Source organism: Triplophysa dalaica, chromosome 3, assembly GCF_015846415.1.
Source record: "Triplophysa dalaica isolate WHDGS20190420 chromosome 3, ASM1584641v1, whole genome shotgun sequence".
NCBI classification, from domain to species: domain Eukaryota; kingdom Metazoa; phylum Chordata; class Actinopteri; order Cypriniformes; family Nemacheilidae; genus Triplophysa; species Triplophysa dalaica.
The window spans coordinates 16,613,641-16,626,545 of NC_079544.1; the positions used below are offsets into that span (position 1 = coordinate 16,613,641).

Sequence of the window (12,905 nt, forward strand, 5' to 3'; positions counted from 1 at the left end):
TCTACCCTGAAATGAACATTTTTATTTTTCCCTGTGTCACTCCAAAAACGAAACAACAAATCTTTATATCAGGGCAAACTATCCCTTTTAGGTTGATTAAATGTTTACTTTTTTGCAGGCTTTTTGGCACTGCTATTGGCTCCACCTTCTTTGCTTTGTTTTTCCTCTCCTTTTTCTCCACCTCCCTTTTTACTTTTCCCTCCCTCAGTTGCTTCTTTCTTTGACACTCCTTTATCTCCTTTTTCTCCTTTCTTTTTCATGGTTTCATCTTTCTCTTCCTCCTTCCCTTCTTTCCCATCTTTTGCACCTTTTCCTTCTTTTTTGCCCTCCTTGTCTTTCTTTTTGGCGGCCTTTTCCCCGTCAACCTTTCCCGCGACGGTCGGCACTTCCTCCTTCGCCTCAATCTTAACCGCTAAACCAAAAAAATGGAGCCAGATTAGAATTGTCAACAGTAATGATTAGTTTTTAATTCATTTACAAATTATTGTGGAATATTAAATATATAGTCATGGGAAATGAATGGCTTGTCACAGATGGTGTCCATAAATTTCAACTTGTGTATTCACTTTTACATGCATTTATTTAGCAGACAAGCTTAAATCCACTTTAATGATCTGTGCCAACAATGAAACTAAACTAAATTATCTCCACCCTTCTGATACACGCTCAACATATTGAATAGAGAAGAAGAAAAGGACTCAGAATAGAACAGACTGCATGATGATATCATTTAATCATTTTTACATTGATCAGATTGATCAAGTGCAGCCCTGTACAACACACACATATACTGTATTTTTTTCAGCTGAACTCTCAAGCTATATATATGAGTAGTGTTCATTGCCCAATCTGAAATAACACAGATCCACAGTGAAAGAATGATCATTTTACACCCAGTCAAACAGAAAATGACCCCCAAAAACCTTTTCTAAACACATTTTGCATTGTTGGCCTGCTTCAGCTACACGTACAAAAAATATATAACGGAATAATATTGCTCTACTAAATGTAAAATGTGAGATTTCAGTGATTGGGCATTAAGATAAGCCAAAGAAGGTTTAACAAAGTCATTTTTTTCTCACTCAATTCAAGCGAATGTGTGTTTACAGAGATGGGCCGTCCAAAAGAAGGGACAGTGTTGAGATTGTCTGAATCTTTCTGTGGCTGCCCTGAATTCCATCAAACATTTTTATGGGAAAACGTTCCAACTGTAATATTTCCCTCCCTCACGTTTGCCCTGTGCACACAATCTCCTCCTGTGAGGGGCCAATCTTACCATGATTTATACCAGCACATGTGCAAGATGTGTGAGACACATGACGCTGTGAAAGAATAATATTTTTGTAATGTTTAATAACATGCATTTGTAAGTGATGATAATATCATCATGTTTTGACAGGAAATGTAGATGCTTATCTGTAATTTAGTACTGGTTAGACGATGTAATGATCATGTGGATGATTCAAATCTTCTGAAAAGCAGTTCTACTCATCAAAGAGATCTTTCGAGATTACAAAGATTTCCCGCAAAGTGACAAACAACAGTGTCAAAACATTAAAACGGCTTCGTCTTTCGAATTCAGAGTATTACCTACTGAGAACTCACATGCTGACGTAAGCTTTGAATAACGTTCTGTCTGTCATTACAGTGATTGAATGCAGTGTGATGTGTCATCCTAAATATAAAATCTGTAAATTACAGTCGTTGAAGATTTTTTCATTCAGAGGTTATTAACACAGGAGCCGCCCAGAACAACATATAACTGAGAAATGTCACAGTCCTGAGCAAAATGAGCATACCTGAACATTGAGAATAGAGCATATACCTGAACAAGAGAAGGGATTGGAAATGGAAAATCCAAATAGTATAGACAATACAGACAATATGGAATATACATGAAAGAAGAGCAAGAAATCAGCTAAGTATAAATGGTGCATTCTCAGTACAGGTAGATTACTGTAAATATTGTATATCATTGTTACTAAAGTGTGAATTCCATGAAATATGTAAAAACCATTAACATTTAAGCGTTTGGCAAATTAACTTTCGGTGGATCTCTGCAAAGAATATGTAACTGTTGAGTAGTTTTTAAAAACAACACTGAAATATTAAAATTACTATGAATGCAATATAAAATAAATTGTTCTATTATAACCAAACCCAGACCAGAAGTTAACTTTGGGGCGGCGCGTGCATCCGATGACACTGTCTACAGATTTCTAAATAAAAATATATGATTTAAAAATAAAGCATATGGTTAAGACCATTTGTTTTTTTGCATAATTTTGTTTAAATTATGAATTTCGTAAAATGCTCTCATTATTGTGTTAAAAGCAAACAATTCTGACATACTCCTTATTATGGGAAAATTGTTTATGGTTATGATGAAGGGTTGTGTCCACTCAATTACATTAGTTTAGGCCTGAAACTAGTCATGCTACAGTAATTTATTAAAGACATGGATGGAAAACTGAAAATGCAGTTGGCCTATATGAGCAACAAAAGCAAGTGTGTAATTGCCCACTTTTTTTAGTTTAAAGGTTTTGTAAAATAGGATTTGTAGGATTTGGACGTAATGTACACTACAATACACATGGATACTTCGTTGAAGTCTATAGGATATTGGATTAGTGAAAACCATAGATATAGGTTATGAGATCAGTTAAACATGTTTAATGAAATAAAATATAACAGCGTTGCACAAATTTTAAATTTAAACTGTTTTATTTTTTGGACCACAAAAATGTCATAAGCTGAATAAATAAGCTTTCCATTGATGTATGGTTTACAAAGGACAATATTGGCAGAGATACAACCATTTTAAAATCTGGAATCTGAGGGTTCAAAAAGGGTTTGTTTTAACGCTCTCTATTGCCAGACCGCTGTAATGATGTTATGTAGAGTAGATGAACCCGAAAGCAGAAATTCTAAGATTTACATTGATACCGAACTTGAGTGGTTCCTTTAATTCCCAAAAGAGCAGGCAGCAGGGAGCAAATGTAGGCATATTTCCATGCATCGGGCCTATTTTACTGCATCCAAATATTAATATATTTACTGTAGGAAATTTACAAAATATCTTCATGGAACACGCTCTTTACTTACATTTACATTTTACATTTATGCATTTGATAGACGCTTTTATCCAAAGCGACTTAAATTGCATTATCCTATACATTTATACATAGGTATGTGCAATCCCCTGGGGTCGAACCAACAACCTTACGTTGTTAACACAATGCTCTTACCACTGAGCTACAGGAAAGCTAATATCCTTAATATCCTAATGATCTTTGGTATTAAAGAAAAATAAATAATATTGAACCATACAATATATTGTTGGCTATTGCTACAAATATACCTGTGCTAACTATGACTGGTTTGGTGATCTAGGGTCACAAATGTGTAACAATAGATTTATTATTTATTTAAATTGTTTGAGATTTGTGAATTTTAAAAATGCACAAATTATTTACATTTTTTAATATTACACATGTTAGGTATAATGATCATTTTTTTGGCACATTTTGTGACATTCTCCCAAATTCCAATTAAAACTTGAAACGGACCAAAACTGGTTTAAATAACCAAAACTATGCTTTGTTTGCAGATCATGAACACTGCAAAGAAAACAAACATGTTGTTTAAACAACACAATACAATTGTTTCACAAATATTTTAGGATCAGTTAAAAAAATATATATATATATATATGTATGCCCGATTTTTTTTCGCATTCTATGAATGACTTTATATCAATCCAGGGGTTTGTTTCTGTTGAAATTCAATACACACTTGACTAGAATTCCCACAATAGATGCATAAATGCTGATTTAATGTAAAACTGGAGTGGACTCTAAATTCTTCATGGTCATATTTTTCAAGATCTAAAATGTATTGTACACTGTCAGTGGCAACCATAGTAAAAGCCGAAAGAATAATTCCTTATGTAGCAAACTATAGTTCGAGTATCACTAAATCATACGACTCCTTATGGAAAAACAGCTGTCTGGAGCTGCCTCAGATTTAACGTTTGATCACGAGACGTGGGTATTTCGATTGCAAACCACACGATCAGACCACACTGCTATTTCTAAATTTCACCGTGACCTAATTAATCCATCTGCAGCCGTGGTGGAAACCCACTCACATTATTTGCATAGCTGCCTGAAAAATGCACGTGTCCACAGAATGAAGCCACAAGTGTGTAATGCGTTCCATCTAAAAACACAAAGTTCCAGGATTCCAGCAGCGTCCAAAGAGGGATGCTTACCGTGCTAAATGGTCTCCCTGGTATATGGGAGAGTCTCATTAGAATGCCTGTAGCACTAATGATGAAAATAATTAATTCAGGGCTTGTTTGGAGAAGTACAAGACACAGTGGGTTTGTTTGTTTCAAACAGAGCATATGTACGGCGTGTGCACCGACTCTTCTACATTTCACTCAGGTGGGCAAATGAATCGTTAATGCTGCGCTCCATAGATTGTTGTATCTAGTGCATGTCAGAGTTTGCTCAGAGACTTAGGCAGCAAATAGGAAAGCCTCACTTCTTTTTACAGTCTGTAAGATAATGCTTTATCAACCAGAAGTTTGTTACGATAATGAGGCTATAAATATTCCTGTGACCTATAATGTCATGGTTCAGCAATTTGGAAGATTTCAACCTAACAAACCATATTTTTGATGGATGGATGTATACGTCTATTAGCTCTAAAGTAATGGAAGGAAGCACACAGATAGTAAGTCTTATAGTAACACAAGGTTAATGCAAAACGTACAAGATTTAAGGGTTTATTCAGGTAGCACACATAGAGAGAAAAACATATTAAAGTAGAAAGTTGAAAGACTTCAGTTCAAAGTCAACATGAAAAAGCTTTCTCAATTGTGCTGCCATAGTGTAACATACTGTATAAGTGAAAAAAAAGCATTTTCTAAAATGAAACAATGCCAAATCTGAGGTTTTTTTACCTGTTGAGAATGAAAAGTAAATGACAGATGGCTGTGATAGAACAAAAGAACAAAAATAAAAGGTTGTTTAAAACGTGAAGTATATTATATACATTTCTTTTACTTTTAAAAATTACAACCATCATTTATACTATAAAAGATTTTGAGGACAATCATTCATGCACTGTTAAAGCATGCATGATAATATAAAGACCACAAATGCACATTAGTTATGATTCATGTTTGACTTTAAAACCCCCCAAAAAATGCCAATATCCAGATCTGAGCTTTTAAGTAAGTATTTCATATATAAAATACACCAAGTATGAGTTTTTGGGGCAGATTTACTAAGATAAACCTGATCATCTACTGACAGTAAAATTCTGATCGCAGCCAAGCCATTTCATTCAAAAACACTTTTAGCAGCACATTTCTCCAGCTTTATCTTGACAGTCCATCTAATTTGAGAAAATCACAAATGCAGGCTAAGGACAGACAGGCAGAAATAAACAGGAAGTGCAGACGTGAGGTTAAGTGTGTCAGTCTAAGCAACCAGATTGGCTGATTCATCTTCTTCCCTAACCACAGGAAGTTGTGCGCTCTCGCGGGCCTGCACCTGCTCAGAGACTGTCTGCAGCGCTGCAGCTTCCGACAGGACTGAGCAAACACGAGGGATGTGAAGAGAAGGGAAAGGAGACAGATAAGCAGAAGTAAAAGATCAATAGCATAAGGGACAGAAAAATGAGTTCAATCACAGCAGCAAAAACAGAAGATCTATAGAAAAAGATGAGTGTGAAAGGAGAAATTCAAAGTAAACGAACAAAATGAAGCATAAGCATGTGATAAAACATGACTGTTACCTCCTGGCACCTCTGTGAGCTCATTGAGGGGGGGGTACTGTCTCCAATGTGTTGGCGTATGTTTTCGCTGCCTCTCTTTGTGCATGTCGAGCCTCGATCTCTTTTTTCGTCCGTGGAATTCGACATTTGAAGATGCAGCATAGTGTTATTACTGGGAAGTGAGGTACAATAGAAGGCTTTACAATCTTGACAAACATCGTATACAACGGACAACATCATTCAGTCTCCAAATGTGCATTGTTGCAAAAATGAATATACAAATTAATAAAAACATTTAAGCACAGAAAACTTATGCACTTATGGATTTAAAAATAAAATCTATAAACAAATAAGGAAGTACAAACTCGTGAGCAAACTAAAAGCAACCATAGCAAAACATGTAATCATGGATTTGTTCTACAAATGAATAGTATTTAATTAAATAATCCTTTCAATGTTTATATTGATCATATATTGATCTTTATATTTAACCTGGAATGATTAAATGTCAAATGCACTATCTGCAATTTTTATGTCAACATGACTAATCCTATTTAGACTTTCATTTTGCATTTAACGCAATTATTCATTATTCCATATAAATACATTACATTGGGTCCTAACATCAGCATCATCAAGTCGAATTTAGATCGCATCCAGGATTATCCAGGTTATTCCTTAATTAATATATGTCTGTTTGTATTTGTAAACACATACAAATTTGTTGTTGTTTATATTTACCAATATTTTGTTTATAAATTATATATATATATATAAATGTTTATTAATTTGTATATTTTATATTTTTCTTAAATATACACATGTTTATGTTTTTATAAATACAAAACTAATATGCACAGTACACAGACATATATTAAACACAAACTTTTTTTTCAGATGCGTTTTTTTGCGATTAATTGTTTGACAGCCCTAATAATTATATAATACGGGTAGCAATTGTCATGTAATATTTTTATTACATGGATACATTCATACACCCAACAAAGACTTACTAATTGCTAAGACAAACATGGAGAAAATGCCTACGACCTGCCATAATCTCAGACCCCAAAACACCACCGTTTCTGAGGTGACCGGATCTGGCTTTTTCGGAGTTTCTGTCGGCAGGAGCTGCAGAGATAAAACATAATATGCTTTTGTCAACCCATTTTTATATCCATACACATATAAAATGAAAACAACAATAGCAAGTAAAATAAATCGTTTCTTCTATACTGTGGTCACAGGAGTGATGCGAATCATAAACTTTAGAAAGACTGAAAGTGCGGTTTAGTGAAAGATATAGGACATAAATGTTAATACATTTTGGAAAGGGAAACTGAATTTTTGTGAGGATTTGTTGGCATTAATGATATAATATGACAGCTGTTAGGTGGAAGTGTGTATGTTGATGTGTTTCTCAACACTACCCGCTTATCAGTCTGTAGGGAGTCATGGTCCACTCCACACCTCATTTGTCTCCAGTCCTGAACTCTGCAGTGTCCTCTCATGAAGTTTTCTCTTACTGAACATCTACTTCTATCTTTTTCTATTAAACAAGTCCCCTGGGACCTTGGAAATCAAACACATTGAGTTGAACAAAAAGTACAACGTCAATAAAAGGACACTACTGAACTTTGCTGTAGTTGGTAATACAAAGTCTGGGAGATGTTCTTTGACTAACAGGGTGAGAACACTGTCATAGTCTGTCACCTCCGAAATGTCTTGCAGAACCCGTCTGCCTCACTGCCTTTCACAGACCCAGTGGTGATGGGCAGCTGTTGGGAGATTGTCCTGTTTGTTGGGATGTCATGTAGCAACCTGTTGTCCAATTTGCCCAGGGGCAGCAACAGTCAGAAGCTCTTTTGACACCAGCACATAAGAACTCTGGATATTCTATGTAGTGAACCCACAAACTTTTTCAATTTGGTTGGGAGGAGAGAATAACATGAATATAGTCATGGATGCCCTTGAGTGAGTTTACTGACAGCAATGTGTATAGCTTCCAGCATATTCAAGTACATAATGTGAATGTACGATTTTTTCAACCCAGAGATTGTTATTACCCAACCATAAATTGAAATGAACCAGAATTTGGGGTTTAAATAACACATATCACTTATAACCTAACTTTGTGTCCTATCTATTTGTATTCCCAGCCATGGAAAACAAGTGTGTTTCATTATTTCATTCACATCTCTTTCAAAAACTAGGGTCTTTGGGACTGCGGTTCTCCGAACTCCGATTCAGTAGGGGGCGCTCTTATAAAAGAATAGGTTCCTAGAACTGCGGTCCCAAAAGTGGACGTCCTGGAATTGCGGCCTACGGTATTGCAGTCGGATAATATTGGTTTAACCACGGGTTTGTATCAAAACCAGGGATGAAACAACAATATCGTGTCGTCACAGTAGCAAAATTGTCTCAATATTATCGTGGTCACATGACTGTATGAAACGATAGGTCTTCCAGTTCTAACATAAAAAAGTTAGAAAAAATGATAGATGTTACCTCAAGGTCCACATAATGCAATAGTTTTATTTTGTAAAAGGATTTTTAGGCAATTTACCCATCACATACCATAACTATTACCTCTCGGCAACAGTTATGATTAGATGATAAAGAGAAGAGGATCCTTATGGGTCGTTTCCAAGTCATCATTTGTCATTTTAAATATAGCAATACCGTGGATTTTGATATTGTTACATACCTAATTAAAACAAATCTTTACCATAGTAAAACCAAGGTTAATATTTCAAATGGAAGTTAATTTCATTATTATGCAGATGGTGTAGGTGGTTCCTAAAGGTTAGTTAAATCCCAGTCGCTATTTATGACCAATAAAAGGAATAACTACTAATCATTAGCATTGACTGACATATCTAGCATTATATTAAGACTGACAAAAATGGTAATTTCCCATTGGTAGAGCAGGAAACAGCAGATCTCCCTTCAGTCTAGAGCAGATTACTATTGACGACAGTCTTAATCAATAAAGCCTCTGCAATTTCCACATGCTACCCTGTGATGTCACATCAGTAGACACTGTGTTAAAAGCAGTTTGTCTAGCCTACAAGCAGTTCTGCTGCATAAGTAACAATTCACATCAAGAATCTCTTGCTGGATCCAAAATAGATACAAAACTCAAGCCAGAGCTTAGATTTATGAAAGTCTGAGGCACATGACTGATTTAATGATCGATATCAGAGCCAGACAATGAGAAGAAATCCCTTTAACTCCACTCGCTGTGTAATATCAGCATGAGGAGTCCCTCAGGGAGTTTTATACTTTGCGGGTCTCTGAATGTGAATAAATATCACTGAGATCTAAAAGAAAGCACTCACAGTATTATCATCATGGGATTTATATTCTTACAAGCTGTACACTCATCAGGCAGACACAGCAATGTCAGACATATTTGACATCTTAGTCAGTGCTTTGGAAAACATTATTTTCTTATTTTTACAAAATTGGCCGTTAAACTATAAATCAAGCCAATCAAACTGAGAGAAGTTTGTCAAAATTGATTAATTCTAATGCATAAAACAAGGGTTATTCACATACCAATATTTTCATACAGGGATCATTGAGGTGATGTCATTTATCAAGTCCAAAAATATCAAAACAACTTCACTGCAACATTTTCTCAGGAAAATGAGTCAAGGATGGGATGCCTTTACTTTCAGGAAACAGCATTAAGTATATTTACTCCAATTTGTTTACTATAAAAGAATGGAGCTGTTTTTCAGCCCACAACACAGTCAAAATAACAGATATCTTTGAAGATTATGAAACAAAACGTAATTTCCAAGACTATAATTCTAATTAAATATATGGCAAAATTCAAAACTATAAACGTCCTGGGGCAAATTGCATAAACCCAGCCGCTAAGTAAGATTATGTCTTCACAACTAATCTCACTAGCAATGATTTAAGACTAACAAATCTTCCTTTTCAGATTTCACTTACACCATTCTATTTTTTGATGTAATGCCTTTTTAGAAGTTTTGACCAGTCTTGAAGAAAATTTTTTGATGACTAACATGTGAGACTAGTCTGACCATTTTATGCAACTGGCTTCTGATCGACCTTGTTTCCAAAATACTTATTTATATTTTCCTGAATAGTTTAGGCTGATACAAAATACCTGTATGTCACAGATGGACCTCTACAGACAAAAAATGTGACAGGTGCTGCTGCTGCTTTCTTTCTTATCAGAAGTTTTGTATCATGAGCGGATGCTCAATCAAAAACACATCTCTCTGAACTTCACCTTGTTTCCATTGACGCTATTTCAATTTATTAGCTATTTATTCAAATATAAAAATCATTGTCTTTTAGCAGTTTTCTTTTGGTGTTTGTGTTTTTTTGTAGTAGTACTTTGTACAACATAACAATGTGTTAGACAGGCATGATATTGTCATGATCCTGCCTCTTCGTATCATGATTTTCAGGTCTTGTGGCAGGATCATGACATACCCATGTGTTTTATGTGGAAAAAGGGCATGGCATTGTTTTGATTATGTAATGCCATGCTCTCTCTCCGGTGTTGCGTCCTTTAGCCCCGCCCCTTGTTCTCCGTTAACACCCTTATTAGTCTCATGCGTCTCAACTGTCCAGCCAGTTCCCATCAGTGTTTAAGTCTTGTCACCTGCCCGTCAACGTCCTGTGCCAATCTTCCCTAGTTAACCTCTCCCTATATTTTGTCCCAGTGCCCATTGTTTCCCATCAGTTCATTGTTTGTTACACGCCACTGTTGTATCCCACATTCATATCGTCTGAGAGATTCTGTGTTTCTGTTTGGACTTTCCCTATTCGTGTTTGGAATTTATTTTCATTTTTGACCTCATTTGTTTTGTCCCCCTTGCGGGAAATATTTCTGTTTGATTATTGGTTTGTACTGTTTTCCCCATATTGGGTCTTTATTTTTGTATTATTAAAGTTTATTATTTATCCCTTTGTTTGCCTGTCATGACAGATATAAAGTCCCTAAAGCTCAATCCATAACTTCATTTGGTTGATGAACAAAAATCTGTTAGTGTTAATCAGAACGATTGTTTGTGAAATGCACAGAAATTCGTTAAATATCAAAGTCTAGGCAACAAATATGACATTTAGTTTTGAAGATTGATTGGCTCATTGAACGTTCCCAAGAGCCAATGAATCACAAGATGGAATCTCTCTTCTGTGGTGTGTGTCTGCCCTTACGGAACAAACATGTATTGGAATATACTGCAAAATATAATGCAATATATTACATAATACATTTTCTACATAAGGCCTATTGGAAGTTTGTTGCTAATATTTTTCAATATACAGCAATATGCATTGACAATATATGGCCATATATTGAACATATAAATATATTTAGAAACAAAGACAAAAATTAATCTAATATTCATCACATTTGATCTTTTATTAAGTATATATTGCACATCATTGTTCCTATATAAATATGATTGTATATTGTGCACATATATGGACATATTCACAGAATGAGTTAAAGCAAATTTTAAGTTACCAGCATGCTGTGGTTCTGACTGCTAAAGGAGCGTAAAAATGTTTAAATGTAGGTGTTATTTCACGTGTTATTTATTAAGGTCAATATATTTTTACACATCCAGTACCATATCTTATCACATGTACATCAATATATTATAGTGTTAGTAAGTATATTACGTATTAAGTATATTACTGATTATAAAATTACATACATTGTGACGTAAGTAAATATATTTTTCAATATATGAAAAGCGGCAATTCCTTATGTATTATTTAATATATTGTAATACACAACATATTATTTTGTACATTTTGTTATTTACCATTATGTCATTAAATATATTTTTAATTTATATATTAGGAAATATATTTTCTTTCCATAAGGGTGTAGTTCAGCTGACAGCAGGCTATATTTTGATAACAGTTCTTCAAACATAGTGTGCCTTCTATTTCGACTCTTATTTGAAGTGCTGTCCTTAACATCTCAAGATAAATAACATGTATCATGCAGACAGATCCTCTGATAGATCTTCAAATGTCACGGAATGCACACATACAAAGTAAGAATTCGGTCCATGTGTGTCTTAAATACCACAAAAGCAATCAAAAGTTTAATTATCATTAGCTTTTGAAATGTATCATGTTTAACAGATCTAACATGCTAACATTTAATGCACGCGAAAATATCAACAGGTTCAAGAGCATGGAAATTTCATGGAATGGAAAGCAGCTGGGGAAAAGACCCTGTAATGAGAGGATAATTAGCAGTAGGCGTAAACTAGTGCTTTTGACTAGTGCTTTTGACACCTGCTTTCAAGGTCACTGCAGAAGACACCTGTAAAATATTACCATTAAAAAGCCTTTACTAGAACTTCAATCCATTTCTAATGGGCTTTAAAGTTGTCTGATCCATTTTACATTCACTGAAAATATGGACAGTGGTTCCACACAACAGAAATATGTTGTCTCTACTCAAATACTTAATGTACAATGAACTAAAGTGCACTGAGTAAACTTAACCAACCATGTCCAAATAATGTCCAAATAACTTGAATCAAATAAGTTCTTGAATCAAAAAAGTATTTAAGTAGAGATAACATGTTTCCATTTTGTGGAAGTTGGAAGTTTGTCAAGTTAGTTTAAGGCAAGATATTTTCTGATGTAGCTGTTATTTTTAACACAGTAAATACGCTAAATAAAGCTCTTATTGTTCGGAGTGGGTTTTGTTAAACTTTCGTCATACCCCAAGTACCTCCTTTTTATTAAAGGAGACATGCTCTTGCTGTTTTTGAGGCTTTGATTATGTTTTTTGGGTGTTCAACAATGTATGTTCTTGTTTGAAATAAAAAACACTTGATATTTCTACATATTTCTAGTCTATTGTTCACTGCCGTCCCTCTTTTCTCAAAAACGATTGAACTTCGTCCGGTCTATCCGAAATCCTTCCTTCCGATACGCTCTGATTGGTACAGCTGACCAGGTCTGTCGTGATTGGTTCCCTGCTCAGAGTGTGTGTGTGAAGATGTCCCATGCACACCATATCAGCAAGCTTATGCTTCTCAGGCTGTTACGATTGGTTAGAGCCCCTCCTTTTTCCTACTATGGCGAGGGAAATGACA

General features: G+C 34.9%; 1 protein-coding gene across 1 annotated transcript in view; it reads right to left on the minus strand.

The window, feature by feature from the left end:
* Positions 1 to 12,905, minus strand: part of tmie (transmembrane inner ear) — a 23,987-nt gene continuing 11,082 nt past the window's right edge. Inside the window, 4 exon segments of the mRNA XM_056743060.1 lie at positions 1 to 412; positions 5,809 to 5,842; positions 5,844 to 5,959; positions 6,801 to 6,918. Of these exon segments, the coding sequence (XP_056599038.1) occupies positions 105 to 412; positions 5,809 to 5,842; positions 5,844 to 5,959; positions 6,801 to 6,918 (576 nt within the window). The 3' untranslated portion in view covers positions 1 to 104.